General features: G+C 42.5%; 2 protein-coding genes across 6 annotated transcripts in view; both read right to left on the reverse strand.

Moving 5' to 3' along the window:
* Window positions 1-14,436, reverse strand: part of kdm5c (lysine (K)-specific demethylase 5C) — a 30,882-nt gene extending 16,446 nt beyond the window's left edge. Inside the window, exons 1-6 of one of the 5 annotated variants that reach the window (XM_040008351.1) lie at window positions 6,998-7,145; window positions 3,625-3,772; window positions 2,929-3,006; window positions 2,696-2,818; window positions 2,409-2,579; window positions 2,143-2,277 (exon numbers count right to left, since the gene is read on the reverse strand). In XM_040008351.1, the coding sequence (XP_039864285.1) occupies window positions 2,143-2,277; window positions 2,409-2,579; window positions 2,696-2,818; window positions 2,929-3,006; window positions 3,625-3,768 (651 nt within the window). In that variant the 5' untranslated portion in view covers window positions 3,769-3,772; window positions 6,998-7,145. Of the gene's footprint in view, window positions 1-2,142; window positions 2,278-2,408; window positions 2,580-2,695; window positions 2,819-2,928; window positions 3,007-3,624; window positions 3,773-4,971; window positions 5,921-6,997; window positions 7,146-14,431 lie in introns of those variants that run through there. The other 4 variants (XM_040008349.1, XM_040008350.1, XM_040008352.1 and 1 more) reach the window with 4 other exon arrangements.
* iqsec2b (IQ motif and Sec7 domain ArfGEF 2b) overlaps window positions 8,612-18,140 on the reverse strand; it is a 29,791-nt gene continuing 20,262 nt past the window's right edge. Inside the window, exons 2-14 of the mRNA XM_040008355.1 lie at window positions 16,757-17,051; window positions 16,289-16,606; window positions 14,973-16,027; window positions 14,700-14,861; window positions 14,300-14,422; window positions 14,023-14,189; window positions 13,747-13,886; window positions 13,531-13,656; window positions 13,324-13,423; window positions 13,067-13,228; window positions 12,713-12,907; window positions 12,444-12,493; window positions 8,612-12,146 (exon numbers count right to left, since the gene is read on the reverse strand). Coding sequence (XP_039864289.1) covers window positions 10,971-12,146; window positions 12,444-12,493; window positions 12,713-12,907; window positions 13,067-13,228; window positions 13,324-13,423; window positions 13,531-13,656; window positions 13,747-13,886; window positions 14,023-14,189; window positions 14,300-14,422; window positions 14,700-14,861; window positions 14,973-16,027; window positions 16,289-16,606; window positions 16,757-17,051 — 4,069 coding nt within the window. The 3' untranslated portion in view covers window positions 8,612-10,970. The remainder of the gene's footprint in view (window positions 12,147-12,443; window positions 12,494-12,712; window positions 12,908-13,066; window positions 13,229-13,323; window positions 13,424-13,530; window positions 13,657-13,746; window positions 13,887-14,022; window positions 14,190-14,299; window positions 14,423-14,699; window positions 14,862-14,972; window positions 16,028-16,288; window positions 16,607-16,756; window positions 17,052-18,140) is intronic.

Here is an 18,140-nt window from a genome sequence, read left to right on the forward strand (position 1 = left end):
TTCTCAAAGTTCACCTACCCCATGGAGGGAAAATTTGAAGGTTTATGTCTATGCAGTTTGTAGTCATCAAGTTCATCATAGTCTAAGGGGCTTGGAAGGAAGCGCCTGGACTTAAGGTCCATGTCGCAAAAGTCAACCAAGTATGATGACTTGTATAAGCAATGTTAAGAGTCAGTCACCAACTTCAAAACTATCAGTCTGCATTTAGTATACAGTGCAGACTGGTAGGCAGTGATTTTTTTAAAGTATAAAACAAAGAGTAGCAGGTTACTCTGTGTGACCTTTTTGAAATTGCTGTTGTCAGTGAAGTCTGGTGGAGTCACAGCTTCCCTTTCTTGTCAGAAAGATTTGTCTGACAGCAGGTAAAGTGGTGAAGACACTTACACTGATATCGATTTCTTATAGATGGCTAAAATTCATGATGCCATCAACCTCGTCCATAGCCACAAATGACTTCAGTTGGGTGTTCTTGCCTGCTTTTATATATCGACTGAAGGTAATATCAATTATAGCTCTGACACACACACACACACACACACACACACACACACACACGAACTGAACTCTAAGTGAAAACTGTTTTGGGTCTCTAAAATAAGTGCAGAGTTTCCTGGAAATTGTAGTAAACTGTGGCAGAGAAACAAACTGCTTTTAAATAGGACCCATGAAATTAATATTATTACATTTTTTGTTGAGCAACCTGGTGATAAAAATGCTTTTGACATCCCCCCTGTTGCTTCTGAAGAATATTGTGAGGCATATATCACTTTTAGTATAAATATTTAATATATGATTTTTGGGGACAAATTACCCAGCCCAAGTCTGAACATGTGCTCAAAACTGGACGTGCTCAAAACTGGACGTGTTCAAATCCCAGTATAGTGCTGTATAAAAGCTGAAAGAAAACCATGCATTGAATAGGATATAAAGGACATTCTTAGGCAGTAATCACCGTCAGTTAACTCGTCACAACTGCACACATTAATTTTCGAAATAGTTTGTTCTCAAACTTAAATGTGCAAAATAACAATGGACATAAAAAAATAAAGAAAATTAAAATCTACAGGCAGCCATGCTGCATCTAAGTAGAAGCAGATGTGAATGTAGGTTTGTCCAAAAGTTGGGTTGTAGATTAGTAAAAATGATTAAAGATAAATAAATAAAAATATACTGTGCATTTACTTGAGTGACTGGAGAAAGTGGCAAGAAACAGATCAGAGAACAACGTAATAGCGCAAAGAGGAGCGACAGCAGAGGAAAGCAAAGCAGCGCGACAGGATGGAGAATAAGCAAACTATGATGCGCTCTGGGTGCACTCTCATTTTCCAGATACAACTGATTCACATGGGTACATAAAGGACTTGGAAACAGTAGCATGATGGCATGGTCCACTCAATAAGATTTTCAAACACTTGCAGTGTAAATGGTGTGCCTGCAGTGATGGAAGCACTGTTATTTCTATGCAAAATTATCACAGAAGTAGAAAGTGAACTGTTAAATGACACTGAAATTTAAGCATGACGGAACAGGCTTCTGAATTCACTGTTACTTCTAGATTGAACAATAAAAATGTGCAGATAAGTATGTTACACTTAGATTTAAAATGTTGTAATGCAAGATAGAAAAATCAAAGTAAACATCTAATTTAGTTGCATAATTTAAGTCCTCCTAGAAAAGTTTCTTAGGTTTGCACTTGCTAATTTTATGCATCTTTCCAGTAAATGTAACCAGTGCTGATTGTACTGCTGTTTATTTTGACCACAACACTTTCTACATAAGAAGTTTTTTAAGTCACAACAGTCACATTTTTCTTCCCTTCTATAATTATAAATAAGCCCAATCAGGCTGACTGAAAACTACATGAATACCAGGTGGTCACACACACACAGGGTTAAATTGGACTACATTAAAACCACACTGCTGCTGAAACATACTAGATTAACCAAACCAACACGAGTTTTGCATTGCTTTACAAACAACTTTTTCTGTGGTGGACAGTTTCTTTTTGAGGCAGCAAGCCTATTTGGAAATGTGATTCAACAAATGCCATTTATGTAACCAAAATACACATCAACAGAGTCATTGGTCACAGAGGTATGCAAATATACTCAAAGAGCATTAAGGACTGATAGTCTCACTCACATCAGGCTGGCAGCGGTTTGCTCTGCGTCCGTAACTGCTGATTTTGGATGGCTGCACTGACTGTCGTAGGGGAATGGAGTGAGGCTTGTACTCTTTGTCCACATCTTCCCCATCATAGTGCTTCGGCTTACAGTGCTGGTAAGTGTTTGGTTTTTTTAAGGAAAGAAAAAAAAAATTATTAATAATATTCACAGATAAACTCAATTTGAAGGCTGTCTATTAACTGATCACCCCATGTACCAAGAGACCAGAATGTAGAGCATTACCTGCAAGCTGGTACCAGATTGGAACATTTCATAGGGGTAGACAATCCTCTCATAGTGTGAGCGCAGCAGAGAACCGATGTTCTTGCCCGGAGGGTAGCCAAGCCTCTGCGCAATGCGAGCCCAGCGCCGCTCCTTACAGACCATCTCAAAACCTCCTTCATCCGTCACAATCTTTGGCAGAAATATATTTTTACCCATACTTTTTACAAACTGAACAATTTAAAAAAAATATATATATATATGAAGTATATATTTTGAGTTAAAAAATATTTTTTATTTAAACTCACCTTTGACAGGCTGAAAAGATCAAGAATGCGCCTTTCAATATGTGGAATTTTTAAAGAAGATCCCTGGATCTCCCAAAATCTGGCGATGCGGTCCAAATAATTAAGCTTCACTCTTGTCTCCGCCTAAAAACCGATGTATGGGGAAAACACCACAATTACTATAGCCTTTTCCACCCAAATAAATTACTGACAAATAAAGAAATTTAAAAAAGGGGAGGGGGGGGGGGACTCACCTCTAATTCATTAAGCCTCTGAATACGAGGTGTGAAGCGAAAACTATCCAGCTCCACTGAAAATGGAGGCTGCCAGTCCTATTTAGTAGGAAAGACATTCAATTAGAACATGTGTGCCTATGTGCTAAATCAAACTTGTGCTATATCTTGCAACAGACTATTCAGAGAGGTAAGAAAAAGAATAAAAGAGCATGGGAGAAAGGGAACACTGAGCCTATTTTGGACTTATTTGGGTTTAATGGCTTTTGGGCTCAAGAACTTGGCACAGCTTTAACCAGAAAGGATGGTTAAGGTCTTTCACTCAAGAGTAAGTGAAGCTCAAGCTGTCCACAATAATAGGCCTATCTCTGCTCTTATCAATTCTGAAGAAATTATAATACAGATTTTAAAAAAAAACAAAAAAAAAAAAAACAAAAAACACCACTGCAGGTAATTTGACTAGCACTTATAATAGCTCCTATTTGTATAACTTTTGACCAAGCCCTAAATATGAATGAAAAAAGCAAATTAGATTTAGTGGACATATACACAACTAAACGCAAGTGTAATCCTCCTTCAGGAGCAACATACATAGACATTTTAATTAATACTGTACATAGGATTCCAGAGTCATGGAATTTAAAAACGACAATAAAATTGAAGAAAAATAATTAAATACATAAATACAACATAAACCAAGTATAAGCAAGTATTTACTGGTGGAGGACGAATTTTACAGATCCCAGATTTCTCTGCAATTGGACGTATCTTGGCGATGTAGCCTAGGGGATCCTGAAACTCCTCCCATGACGGCTCAAATACTGGACACTCCGGAGGAGGCACAAATTCTTCCCCTTCCATCGCCCTGACAATAGGGAAATTGTCAAATCATACAAGTTAATAAACTCTAGCCCACTTAGTAATGTACATGGCAGCAATAATACGGAATGTGAAAAATATTTTATGTACACGAGTCTGTTAGTGTACACACAGCAATTTGAATACCCCCGGACCCAATTCATGACCTAATGACCTTTTATAGATACTACAGGACACTCCAGAGTCAAGAATACTCACAAAACTATAAGTCAGTGTCGTCATCATCATATTTACATACATGTTGAATACTTCATTAAATGTTCTCACTGACAGAAAATAAGAACAAGTGGGCGGGCTGGTGACGTCAATTTTTGCAAAGGTATTCAGGAATGTCAACTTCCCCCCTTTCAGGTTAAATCTTTGATATGTAAATTGTACTTGCACATCAGAAAAAAAAGACCCATACATGCGCAAATAGCCTATTTGCTTAGTCTTGCCAAATCATCACTTCCTTATTCTGCTCTCAGGTTTACATATATACAGATGTGTGATGATCATGTTGAAAACACTGTTTCTAGTATTCACAACAGTTTACACATTTCTTAATAGTAACATATATCATGCTGGGAAATCCCAGGACTATGATTTGTTTTTTACCCTTGAAGTGCTCCTTGTTAAAAACCCCTCCCCCATCATCAGACAACAAAACAAATGCCATGGTCTGGTAGGTCTAAAGGCCCAGTGTTGGAAGGGGCTAAGGTTTTAAGTTCTTCTTTATCATTTGGGCTACACAAGAATAATTAAATTTGATAAAACACATGAGTAATTTCTACATGAAAATGATCAAGAAGCACTGTTGTCAATGTGTACATTAAATATCTGTACCAGCCTGCAAAAAGTGTCAATCTAGTGCCTTAGCTTTTCAACGTTTCTATTTTTATTTTATTAAAATAAAAATAGAAAAGGAACTTGAAGCTGGGACTTCAGTAACATATTTCACATCCATCTAATCCCAAACAATGGCGTGGAGGCCATGAACCCTCAGATACAGAAGGCCTTGCAGCTATCACCACTCATGAGTGGGCTGGATTAGATTACTAAATAAGACAAATACAATAACCTCTTTACAGAAGCCAAAGAGTAACATCTAAACACCACTATTAAATAACACATGTAACTATTAGGTTACAACTGTTAGCTTCTACCAACTAAACTTAACATAACTGCCGTTTAAACGAACCTTACCTTCAACCAGAAGCGTAACGACAGAAATAAATTATCAGAAAATGCCTCCAGTTCCGTTATTTATAGTGGGTTAGCTATGTGTCATTCATTTCTCATCTTCTGTCACCTAGGAACTCTATTTGTGTCTATTGTCCGGCTATCAGAGGCGATAACGCAGCTTGTGGCTAAACGCTAGCACCGAGGCCTGCACTTTTTTTCTCAGCTCCGTCCCATCGCCACCCACAGTGGTAGGTAACTAGCCTTAGTTAGCTAACTGGGCGGCTGAAAAAACTAAGTCAATACTACAGCCGCAGACCAGCTAACCTACATAATGTCGCTGAAGTCGACGCCAACACGCAGCTAGTGAACATTAATCGTATATATGCAAGTTGATATGCAGTTATCTGTTGATCTGATTACACTACAACATCTCGCTGCATTCCCGTGACTGACCCGAAGACACCTCGATGTCCCGGGGTATGATAGGGATTGTGGCCGCTCTCCTTCCTCTGTTGTTGTGATGACTGGTGGCTTAGCTAACGATGGCCAGCTGTGCTCGGTCCAGTTGGCTAGCTACCGCTGCTAGCAAAGTTGACCGTTTTTTTTAGCTTCAGCTCTCCATATACTCCGGTCTGTCAAGCACACGGGCTCAAAACATGGATTGCTGATGTTCGTTTAATACTAAACGAGGTTCTCAAACTTTGTCAATTATGTCGTTATCAGTCATTTTCCGATCAACATCATTACTCTCCTCAGGCCATCCTATCTTTCTTGACGAGACGCCATCTTAGCTTTTTTCTCACGACCGAAGTACAACCTCAAATCTCTCACGTCTCTCACGTTTACTCCCTGAAAGTAGTACCCACGTAGGCAAAACACAAAGCATGTAATTGCTGCGCGACCAGTTGGGGAAGAAGTAGGTCAGAAGAAGGGAGGTTCCACTGTGTATTTAAGGGAGGAAAAAAGAAAAGTTCACATCTGTGACGCCTGCGCTTCCGCAGCACATTAACAAGTCACTGATAATGATCAGCATGATAGTGCTCTTCCGTTCTCTTCCAGAATTTCGGAAGGAATACGAAACATTAAATGTTAGCAGAAAAATGGCAAGCTTAATAATGAAAAAAATAAACAAACAAATCAATAACAGTATCAGACTTTCACCAGGTTGGTTCCTGGTTATTTATTGCCGTGCAGATCTTCCTGAAAGTTTATCATCAGGCAACACCCTTTTGTTGTGAAAAAGAAAGTTATGGTAAATAGGCTGTACTTATAAAGCACTTTCCTGGCACTTTAAGCTCTCAAGTGCTTTCTTACTAAGCCTCGTACATCCCTTCATTTACACACTCACTACATTTATATACACACACAGACACTCTGTAGGATGAATTTAGGCAGGACTCAACAACTGAATCATCGACCTGAGTGGTAGACAACTCAGGCTACCTACTGAGCCACAGCCATGTGAGATAAGGCTCTATGTAGTCCTATGAAAAACAAAGTACACCCTATGATTGAGTAGCTTGTAGGCCTACCTTTAGCAGGTAGATTTACAGGTACAGGTAGATCTGGAGATCTATCTGTTCCTGTAAATCAGGGATGGGGAAGATCTGCAAGTAATTGTTTTCTGTAAGACTCAGAAAACAAACAGCTCTCTTAAGGTCATGCTGCAGCATTTTTTAGGTTGGGTTGAGGTCTAGACTGGACTGATTGCAACTTTTTGTTTCTTTTCTTTCTCTGGGATTCTGTTGTAGATTTGTTGGTGTGCTTGGGATTGTCCTCTTTCACAATCAGATTTCAGACAGATGGTCTCACATTTGAGTCTAAAATACTTTGGCATTCAGATGGTGACTCAGAGAAATTTTGTTTTAATGCACCTTTAATGTAAATCTTCATTTTAGAGAGAATAGGCTTTCTTCTGTCAGCCTTTCTAAACAAGCCAGTCTTTTATTTTTTCTTGTAGTTGTACTGTCCTGAATATTAACATGTAATGTGCTAACTGTGGCCTGTTTCTTTGTTTCTTTTCCAAATTCTCTGACCATTTTCTGACCTTGGAGGGAATTTGCTGGGATGTCCACTTCTGGGAAGAATGTCTTGAATGTTTTCCACTTGTGAATAATCTTTCTCACTGAAAAATTATGGAATGACCTTATAACCTTTTCCAGACTGATGTGTAGCAACAATTGCTTCTCTAAGGTCATTATTGATGCTTTTCCTTCTTGGCATTGTGTTAAGATACATCTGAATGTCCCAGATCGGCAAATTGCCCACACTTGCTGATCATCAGTTGATTAAGTGCTTTTGATTAGCAGCACCTGGATGCTACATTCATCCATTCGCTTCCGCTTATCCTTTCCAGGGTCACTATCGCTATCCCAGCTGTCATAGCGAGAGACGGGGTACACCCTGGACAGGTCACCAATCTGTCGCAGGGCTAACACACAGAGACAGAAGACAACCATTCACACTCACATTCACTCACAGATTCACACCTATGGGCAATTTAGATTGATCAATTAACCTATCCCCACTACTTCATGTTTTTGGACTGTGGGAGGAAGCCGAGTACCCAGGGAGAACTCACACAAACACGGGGAGAACATGCAAACTCCACACAGAAAGACCCCAGCCTGATGGTGGAATTGAACTCAGAACCTTCTTGCTGTGCAGCAACAGTGCTAACCACCGTGCCACCATGCTACATGGATGGATGCTACATGCCCTCCTAATTCATATGGAATGAATCACGTGAAAACCTTCTTTTGAAGGCTCTATATGCTTTTAGTAAATGGCCATCAAAACTTTTATATATTAAAACTATCTGAACTGACTGTAACATCATTCATTGTTAATATACCTGTAAAAATCACTTATTGTCATTTGGTCTGGTTTGGTCTCAGGGTGTTTGTGTTGCTTTAGAGTTTTGGTCTTGCCAGTTTCACTGTTCTTCTTATTCTCTTAAGTCTTTTTGTTTTTAAATGTATTACTCCTAGGTATGATTTTTGATTTCAAATTGATATTCTCTGTTATTACACTTACCCTCATTGGTCAGTTTATTAAGTACAATTTGTCTTAAGAACTGCCTTAATTCTTTTCTGACATAGATTAAAGACGATGATAGCGTCCCACAGTGACTGCAGATTTGGAGCTTTTCTGGTTTCTAACCTCTTCAATGTCCCCTTGAATCTTGTTTGTGTGAGCTTTCTTGTCTTTGCATTTAGTTTGATTTTCATAATTCCTATTTTATGCTGAGAGGCTGCCATGTTTTGTTTCTGCTGTTTCCACTTCCCCAATCAGGCCCCTGTGTGCAGGTAGTCCTGCCTTGCTCTGTTTTGTCAGATCATCTGTTGTTTGTCATGAGTTTCCCATGTTCTTTGTTAGTTTTTGTTTCTGTGGAGTTTTTTTCTCCCCTCACATTTTGTTGCATTATGGACTTTTATTATCAGATTTGTGATAACACTCACTTCTTGTTTTACATCATGTTTTTGTAGCTGCATTTGGGTTGACTTGAGAACTGAAACGTGGAACATAAACTTTTCCCCTTTGACTTTCATTATTACGTATATTCCTCTTTATCTAGGAACGACAATGCTGCTTATGTTGAATATTTAGAGGCGAGGTCTGTTTTAATGCACGTACAAAATACACACAAACACACATCACATCACTGCAAGGACACTTTAATGTATCAGAAGCAATAAATATTCACATCTCAATTCTCTATTCTTTCAGTACACATAGTACATACACAGAAAAAAACAAAATTGTTTGCTTAAAATAATATCCATAAGTGTACTGACATATAAACTTTTTTTAGGCTTTAATTTAAGTCATGTTAACTCATTCTCTCACCCTTAGTCTGAAATGATAAGAAAAGAAAAAGAAGTTGATATTCCCTTTGGCCAACATCTCATATCCCTGTTTTTTATGTACATACTTAGTGGCACTCACATGCACGCACCTGAATACAGAATGGGAGCAGTTCATCCCATAGTTAAGATAAGAAGCCTATGTATATTATAATATGTACATTCAGGTTTATACAGTACAATCTATTCAATAAGTGCAGATATATTCATGCAAATAGAGTCAAAAAGGACACCATAAAGAAAAAAGTAGCCAACACATACTTATAAAATTCTTCATTTAATACTCCTGACTCTCTCCAAAACTTCTTAAAACCTACTTTTGATGATTCAGATCATCCAGAAATTTGGCATATTCTTCCTGTAGCTTACATCACCTGCATTTTTATACTTCCCTTGCTCAAATATTCACGTCTGAATCCAATTATACGCGCAGTTTTTCCTTTGTAATCAGTGGCACTGAAGGTAATCTACATCAGTGCTCAATTTTTACTTCAAAATCTGCAGTAGCAAAAGGAATGACACTAACACGAGGCCCACAGAGAAGAAAAAAAAAAGAACAGGAAATACAGTATGCACCTGTAGGCTATTTTACATTCTTGACTCTTGTTATGGTTTCTAACAAGAAGCCCTCAGCAAGATGCCAAGGCATCAGAAAACGGCAGCAGAGATTTCTGAAAGTAGCAGGAGAGGGAGGATTAGAAGAAGGCCATTTCTGACTTAAGACATCACGTGTGCAAAAACCACAAAACTTCATGTAAAAGCGTGCTTGTTTCAAAACAAAAAAACACACAATGAATAAATTTGATGACCGCGATATGGGGCACTGCATATGCACCCTGTATGAAAAATTCACCAATTTTTACGATCATAATTAAGCCTTTGAAAATACTGGGAGAGTCATAAGAAAAGAAAAAAAAAAGGAAACACTAACTGAGATTCATTCTGTAGATTCAAGTTTTTGTCAAGTCACACCATTCAAGAGGTTGTGCCCCTGTTTGCAAACAGAACAGAAAAAAAAGAGGAATGTCGTAAATGTTCAAATCGATTTGAACAAAAACTAAACCTCCTTCTTTATCCTGAACAGTCAATAATACTAATCATTAAAAGATGAACTGAATAAAACCATGGTACTATGAAAAGAACTCACACTTCACATAACTGAATACCCTCAACTGGATATGGCAAAGTGAGGGAATCTGTATGTGAATATACTCTCTAAAACCATGTACAAACATCTGCTGATATAATTACTCACTGATCAAAACAATTATTGGACAATATTCATCATACTCATGGCAGGTATATTATAATATCTATAAAACAGCAAGAAGCTTGATAAACATTCAAAATATATTATTATTTGTCTCATTGATTCCCATACCCCACGTTGCATTAGAAAGCCCGGTGACATCTGTTGACATGTGAAAGACCAATAAGCAAAAGACTGTCAGAAAACTGTGCACTGGTTTTAGAAGTTTTAGACAAAGCAACATATCTGAGGTCTTCTTTTAGAAAAAAAAAAGATGCCTGTCAGCAAAGCGTAACCTGCAAGAATGAACAGAGACATCATGAAGCCAAGTAAATTATTGCAAAGTCAAGGGGCAGTTTTTAATGCCAAACTCCGCTGGAATACATTTGGTGGTTCAGTCCTTATTTACATGCCCACGTAAGCAGGTGGATACCTATGGTCTCCAGTTTCCCAGTGCCGCATTATCACATCTTTGTACTGTACATGTAAATAGTCTCATACAGACTCAACTAGACTCCAAACAATTAAAACTGAGGCAATATAGCTAGATATAGATTTAGTTTCATCTTAAATATATGGCTATAGACTTCTCTGATTGTGTGTGGGAAATGTGTGGAGTGTGTTTTTGTGTAATGTTGCACATGTGTGTGTTTCTGTGGTGCCGGTTCAGGATCAAGGATGCGTCCACAGGCCGTGCCGTTTAACTCTAATTGTGCTTTCTGTCTCCGTCTACATATGTGGAAAACGGAGGTGAAAGTAACAGAGACGGAGCAAACTTCGTTTCCTCTTCTCAGTAGCGCTGCTGCTGTTACTTTCTGTCCTGGCAGATTTGGTTCTAGGCCTAGCTCTGCCCATCTCCTCCAATCTATCATCTGACCTTTGAACTCTGGAGCCCCACATCCTGCTCACACTACGGTACTTATCCGGTTGATAGGCTTGGATTTGGAGCTGCCCCCTGTACCGGTCGCTCCAGCCCCTGTCACCTGCGGCCCCTGCTGAGGCTGCCCGGGGTGCTGGGGGGGGTGAGGGGAGAGAGGTGTAAGAGGGGTAAGGGGGGACGAAGGGGGGGGTAAAGGGGAGTGTGGTGGGGGGGGGGGGATAGAAGAAAGAGGAGGGTACTGGGGCAGATACGGGCCGGCGGAGGCTGCGTGATGCGCATTGACGGTAGCGGATGGTAGATTGTGGGGCAGAGTGCCGAATATGAAGTGTGTTTGGTGGGTGCTGTGGCTGACTGGGTGTGGTGTGTGCGCGTGTCCTGGGTGGGTTTGGGAGTGTGCGTGGGGGTGGGAGAATGACAAGGTTAGTGGAGGTTTGGTACCAGGGCCGCCGGCCCCTCTGACAGAGTGTGTGGGCTGCACGTGGTAGAGGGCGAACTGTTGGTTCTGGGAATGTTGGGAGAGAGGAGAAAGGGGGGGGGGACATCCCACCACCATGTTGGCGTAACGACCCGGAAGCCCATGCTGGGAGAGCTGGGAGAGATGGGCCAGCTGCGGGTGCTGGGCGTGCGGTGGGCCAAGCGGTGGACGACAGGGTAGAGGGCCTCTCTGTATAGTATGAGGGGGCACTCCTGGCAAAGGAGGAGGGACAGTTTGGACATGGTAGCGATGGTGATGGTAGTAAGGTGGTGGCGGCTGCACGGTGCCCGCGTGACAGTACTGTGCGTGAAGTGCCTGGAGCTTGGTAGCCCCCCCTTCCAATTGGCATAGAGATGAAGGGGAGTGAGGAGGGGGCCCTCCCGTAGTCGGTGGGGGGACAGGTGCGGGGTAGGGTGGCCCCGGTGGAATAAGGGGCCCTGGTGGTTTGGCGCGTTTGCTGCCGAATAGGGAACCCAGGAAGGAACCGCTGTTGTTGTTGCTGCTCCCCCCAGGGCCGCTCCCCGCTCCTGCTCTCTCTGCACTGCTGGAGACTCCCCCAGCTCCTGTCCCAGCAGTGGTATGTTGCTGCCCCGGCCCACCCCCCACCCCCGTCCCGGGGCTCAGGATGGGGCGATGAGGCCGGAAGTCTTCTGTTCCATAGCAACCAGGAAGCACACCTGGCAGTGGATAGCGCTGGTGAGGCTGTGGGCTGCTAATGATGGAGCCCTAGAAGATAAAGTATCATCGAGTTTTAGAATAAACACTAGAGTCTTGCAATACATCCCGGTTCCCGCTTATTATCACACACAGGAAATAACTGTATCTGGAGGTGGAAAACATGCTAGGGTAAGTATATACGCACATAGTCATGCAACAGGTGTCAGTCCAGGACACACACACATGCATGTACACGCACACACCATGTACATACAGTACTTGCTCGGGAGGATAAAGAACCAATGGGGGAAAATGCAAATCTAGTGAAGGTTATAGGTCTAATTCTAGTCTTACATAAAGACTTACTTCCATTGTACTGTCCAGAGAACCAACACTGTTCCTGCGACCACGTTTCCCTGTACCCCACCAGGAAGAACCAGGTTAGCAAAGCATGAAAGATTGGAATATTTTTTGCAAAAAAAGGCAAGAGTTGCATAAGCTGTGTCTGACTGTCAGCAAGAAAGAGAAACAGGCGGTAGCAATAGAAACAGAGACCAAAATCATGCAACCCAATTCATCCCAGCTGGTAGTAATGTAATCAAGCTGAACCTGTCTCCGATGAGGCAATGTCTCACCTGTATCCGATAGGTCCCTGAGAGAAGAGCTGAGCGCTGTGCGTTTGAGACCCTCACCAACTGAGCAATTGTCATCAAAACTTGTTCTTCCCAAGGTGCCATTCACAACATCGCTCTTCACACCTACGCCTCCTCCAACCACACCTCCAGTTAGCAAGCTGGGCCGCATCACACCTTTCTGTTTCTCCAGTTCCGCTGCACATTTACACACAGGGCACAGGGGGATTTGAAATAAAATTGAGGTTTAGCACAGAGAAGAATGACCAGAAAGGATGTGAAGAAAACGAAACATTTTGACTGACCAAAAAGTAACATTATGGTTTACAGGAAAGGCCAGCAGATGGGGCTACTTACATTCAACTCTGTATTTCTCCATTTCTTGCACTTCAGCAATACTCTCCCTGAGGTCGCTAACAAAGCGGGTGCGGTCTTGCTGACTGGGTGCCATAAACACAATAAGAACCTTCCTCTCTCCACCCAGGACTGCTGAGGTCAGACGGATGCCATGAGGGTAGTCTAGATGGGGGGGGGGGAGCAGAAATAAATACTCTTGTCATCACAAAATGCACTTAAGAACAGTTAGAAGGTGCAAAACAGAGATTGCTTCTTACATGAGTTCTGGAACATGTGCACTTGCATCTCAACCAAAGGGAAAGATTGTCTGAAACTATAAGTCACTGAGGTTTTCTTCTTCTGGAAGATTTTTGTCACCTAGTACACAATAGAAATAGTATAATGATTTTTTTAAACAGGTACTTTAAGAAAAACTGACCTCTTATCTGCCACATGATAAAAAAAAATGATAATGTAAATCTTACCACGAGCAGGTCATTAAAGAGAAAGACCTCCCGCTGGTGCACTCCTGTCCTCTGAGGTCTGTTAGGGTCAGGCACCTCATAGAGCTGGCAGCAACACACCAGTCTACGATGGGGAAGGGACAGCACCTACATAGACAAACACAGCACAAATAAATGACAACTTTTAGCTAAATAGAACAATATATTAAAGAGCTTTGTATTACAGGATAAACTCACAGGCTTCTTGCCCACAATGACTCTTTCCACTGCCTGCACTTGGGACACGTGGTCATCATTGGTCCTTAGCTCCCATTTCTGTATTCTCTGGTAGATCCCAACCAGCAGGTCTCTAGGTATGTCCTGGCCATTGTCTACACCTTGAGTGGAACCAAAGAAAGCTATTTTAGAGTTGTCACACAGAAAACGTATAACTTTAGCCATATTTTAAAAGTTGCAATATGTGTTTGATGAGCTCATGTAGAGGGTAATTTGATCTTTTCTGTCCAGCAGCACCTCTCAAATTCTTGATGAAATCCTCTAGTTTCATTTTCCTCTCAGGTTTGACATTGGGACTGTACATATCTGTGTTGAGGAGGATTATGGCGAAGGCCAAGATGAAGATGGTGTCGGGATTCTGGAACTGTCGAACCAGGGTCGGATTACACACACAGTATCTCTGACTGAAGACAGAAACAAATTTTGTGTGAAAAAATAAAACAAAAAGATTATTTTCATTTTGATGCAGCATCCAAGCGACTGAAATGAATTCCTTTAGTGATCTATAACAAACCTGAATGCCTCTATAAGCCGCTCTACTTTTTGGGCTTCTCCTTGAACTTTAATCTGTGCCTGGAACTTCCTCAGAGCATCATCGATGTCCATGCCTGAGAAGTCCATCTCATCCACCACACAGCTGAAACACACACGTCAGAAGTTACAGATGACACGTCTCTACCCTCCAACTTGGATATTAAGAAAAATTAATCCTATATATGGGCAGGAGATTAAAGCTGCTTCAAGATTGCATCAATTTAGACTTGGCATGAAATATGTGAGATGGAGTGTGCGTATACACTGACATATTTTTGGGCAAACTTTCTGAAGTTACAAATGTAGATGGATTTGGATCATTCAGACATCTGTGTCTGACATGTTTTAATATATTACAGCCGTCTGTCTCAAATACTCACTCTAAAACATCTTTGTTGAATTGTTTCTGTCGGTTTCCCAGAAATTCTCCAATCATCTGCCTGCTGAGACCCTTTCTCTCCAGAATGAAGCGAGCAATGCCAACAGGAGTGTCAGACACAAAACCTCTTTCTATCAGGTACTGGATCCCCTTCTCTGGTTTCCTGTTGAAGAAAACCCACCAAGGACTTTTCTTTTTGCTCCAGTATTACGACATTCGATATATTTTTCTCAGTAAAACAGCTACTTGTGTTGTGTTTCTTAGTACATCTTACTTGTTAAATAGATTAAGACCAATACGATACTGGCGTCTCTGCACCACGTCACTGTTGAAGGGGGGCGAGTCCCAGCTATGGCGGCTCTCCCTCTGGTATGTCTGCTTGCCCAGAGGAGGCAGAGGCTCCCGCAGGCTGTCCTGAGATGAGGAGCCTGAGCTGCAGTTGACTGTCTCATTAGAGTTGGTCGTGGAGTTGAGTGAATCATTGTCTCCATCGGAGCAGCACGGCTGCTCCAGGCCCCCAGGGGGCAGAGCTGTAGAGGAGGACGACGACAGAGGGGTGGTAGGAGGCTGCTGTGGGGACGAGGATGATGAAGGTGTGTCAGGGTACTGATGGTGGTGTATAGGGTGGTGGTGATGGTGGTGGTGGGCTGCCACCTGGTGCGGGATATGTGTGGGTATGGGTCTGCCAGGAGCTCGAGTCTGGCCCTGCGCAGCTGCTGTGGAGGTGGTTCGAGTACCTGTGTTGGGGGAGTGTTTGAGGGTTCCCTGAGGGGAACCTGCACCCACACCTGGCTCCTGCTCAAAGACCAGCGTTCTGCTCAGAGAGCCTCGGTCTGAACGATCACTCATGTCCACTGAGCTGTCGCTGGGCGGCTCAATAGTGAGGAGAGGCAGGTGTGCACCTCTGAGACGATAGTCTCTACACTCTGTACACGGGGTGCTTCGCCGACTGTTACTGCTGCCGCCTCCCTCAGTGTCCCTGCTGTCCTCTCGCCCTCCCACACCGCCACCAGGACCCCAGTACTCTGTATCTGTGCTGCTAGGTGCCCGGTCAAGGGACAGAGGGGAGGATGGCATACCATCATCCATATAAAGGGTGACGTCACTGTACGAAGTAGCTGTACTGTCACCATGCATACTGAGTCCTCCTCCAGCACCCCTGCCTCTTTCTCCCAAACCTCTTTGGGAAGATGGGTTGCTGCTGCTGCTCCACACACACTCCCCAAAGTCTTCACTAATCCCTCCACCCTCCTTGCTGCCCTCCTGGGAGTCATCGCGACCTGCACGGCAGGTAAGGGCATCATCTATGGAGTCAGCTAAGGATTTAACCTAGAGGGAACAGAGGGTGAGCTGTTATGATCGCACAGTTTTCACACATCTAAAAGAAAAGAGGAAATTGTCTAAACATGAAATGATTTATCAGTAGTTTGCTTGTAAGGTCCAAGTTTGACAAGACAGGGGACGCTGGTCAAGTTTGGTTCATTATAATGTTTCTTTGTTACTTTCTGTCTCTGTGACTACCTTCATATTATATAAAACTTAGCATTAAATGAACTTGACGATGACTACTGAAAGAAACAACACTCTTACCTGCTTGGAGAAGGAGTCCTCTAAGTGGGTGTAGTCTCCTGTGCGGCCTGGATCAGGAGAGTGAGGAGGCCCCACGGCCACACTGTGGGTGAAGTTCGTTTGTGTCTGGGCCTGCTGCTGAGGCTGTCGCTCATCAAACGAATACTGCAGTCTCATGTTGGACAGGATGATGCGGCGCGTCATGCGGCTCTCTGAAGCTGAGCTTCTGAGGCGCTCAAAATTTTTGTTCATGCGATACTGTCTGAAGGCTGTCTGAATGGTCTTTGCTGCTCTGCGACTTACAAAGGAGCCACCATATTTTCTCTCCAACATCTCCACCTGAAATAGGGGAAGGTTAAAAAAACACAAGGTAAAGGACGAAATCACAGTCTGAATGCTTTGCACCCATACTGCTCCAGTGAAAATATGTTTCCTACTGCTTACTGCTTTCAAAGAACACATTTACAAATACATTCTTGCGACTGATACCTTCTTATCCTGCAGATCTGTTGATAGTTCATAGCTGTCCGAAAGAGCCTTGCATCTCTTGTTCTCCTCTTCTTCTTGCTTGCGAAGAGCCAAACTTGCAGGTTGGTGGCGTGTTCGCAACGCCCAGGCCAAGCTGGCTGAGCTGGAAGCTGTAACGCATGAAGGGCCCCTGGAACCGGAGGGAGCGTTGCTGCTGCTGTCACTGTAGCGCTCTGAGCCTCGAAGGTAAGGCGTCTGGCTGAACGAGGTGTCTTTGTGGGTGCCCGTTTCTGGACACTGGGATTCCCCTTCCACACTGCAGAAGAAAAAAGGAGTAGAAGCTATAAGAATGACTCACAAGCAGCTTCACTAAATATTCCAAAAAAAAGACTTTGAAGTGTGTTAAGTCTTAAATGGAGACTGAATGAAAAATTCTGTAGGATAGACTTAAAAACATACTAACAAGGACTTACGTGTAAACTTTTGAGCGGTGCAGAACTAACCATCTCTTAGTGGAGCTCATGATGAACTTATAGAAAAGCAATATTCTGGTTACTTTCAAGCAGTGCCCGTCCCGAGACCTGACAATATTGCTTGCCTGGAGAATAAATAGGTAATCCAACAGATATAAAAGGTCTCTGTCATGTATCGTCTTTCTTAAGAGTCCAGAGGAGTAGTTAATGTACTACCAAGCGTTTCCAAGGTTAGTAGTGTTTATGCACTTTTGCACTCTCCTTGTTTGACAAACATAACAGTAACCAAATAAGTGCCAAATACCAGCAGCACCATACTGACAGGAAAAACCAGGTTAGCGCTAGCTGTACGACAGGCACCATCAGCTTAAATACTGGAATTAAACGCACGCAATTCCTTCCAAACTCACTCACTCAGTCCATTATGCGGCTGTAAATGCAAGCAGTTAAGAGTACTGTCGTAATCCAACTGAATCCTATTTCCAGTCAGGATAGCAATAACAACAAAACCTCTCAGATATCAGTTAGTCCCAGAAGTCCTTCAGTGTCCTGTTATCCAGATTTGATGAGACAAAATCCACCCGAGTCAATCACTCAGTGTGTGTTTGGGAGAACAACTGCTGTCACATGTCCCTGCCTACATTTCCTTCTTGTGTTAGCCGCACCCCCTTCAGAAAGTTGTGTCCTGTCCCGCAACAAGGCACAGAGTGTGCAGCAAGGGTCAAGGATGTGTGGGAGCATTAGAGTCAGCAAGTGAAACAGATTTTGGCAGTAAAAGACTGGTTGTATAGTGTTAACCTTCAGTATTGTTTAGGCTCTGCATCACACAGTAATTCACATGACAGAAACATGACTGAAAAATGACTCTTTTGACCATTTTAGGTTTGAGTGGGTCATTCAGTGTCCTCCTCCCTCCCTCCCTGAGCTGTCGC

This window comes from Simochromis diagramma, unplaced genomic scaffold (assembly GCF_900408965.1).
Source record: "Simochromis diagramma unplaced genomic scaffold, fSimDia1.1 OVJJ01000545.1, whole genome shotgun sequence".
NCBI lineage: Eukaryota > Metazoa > Chordata > Actinopteri > Cichliformes > Cichlidae > Simochromis > Simochromis diagramma.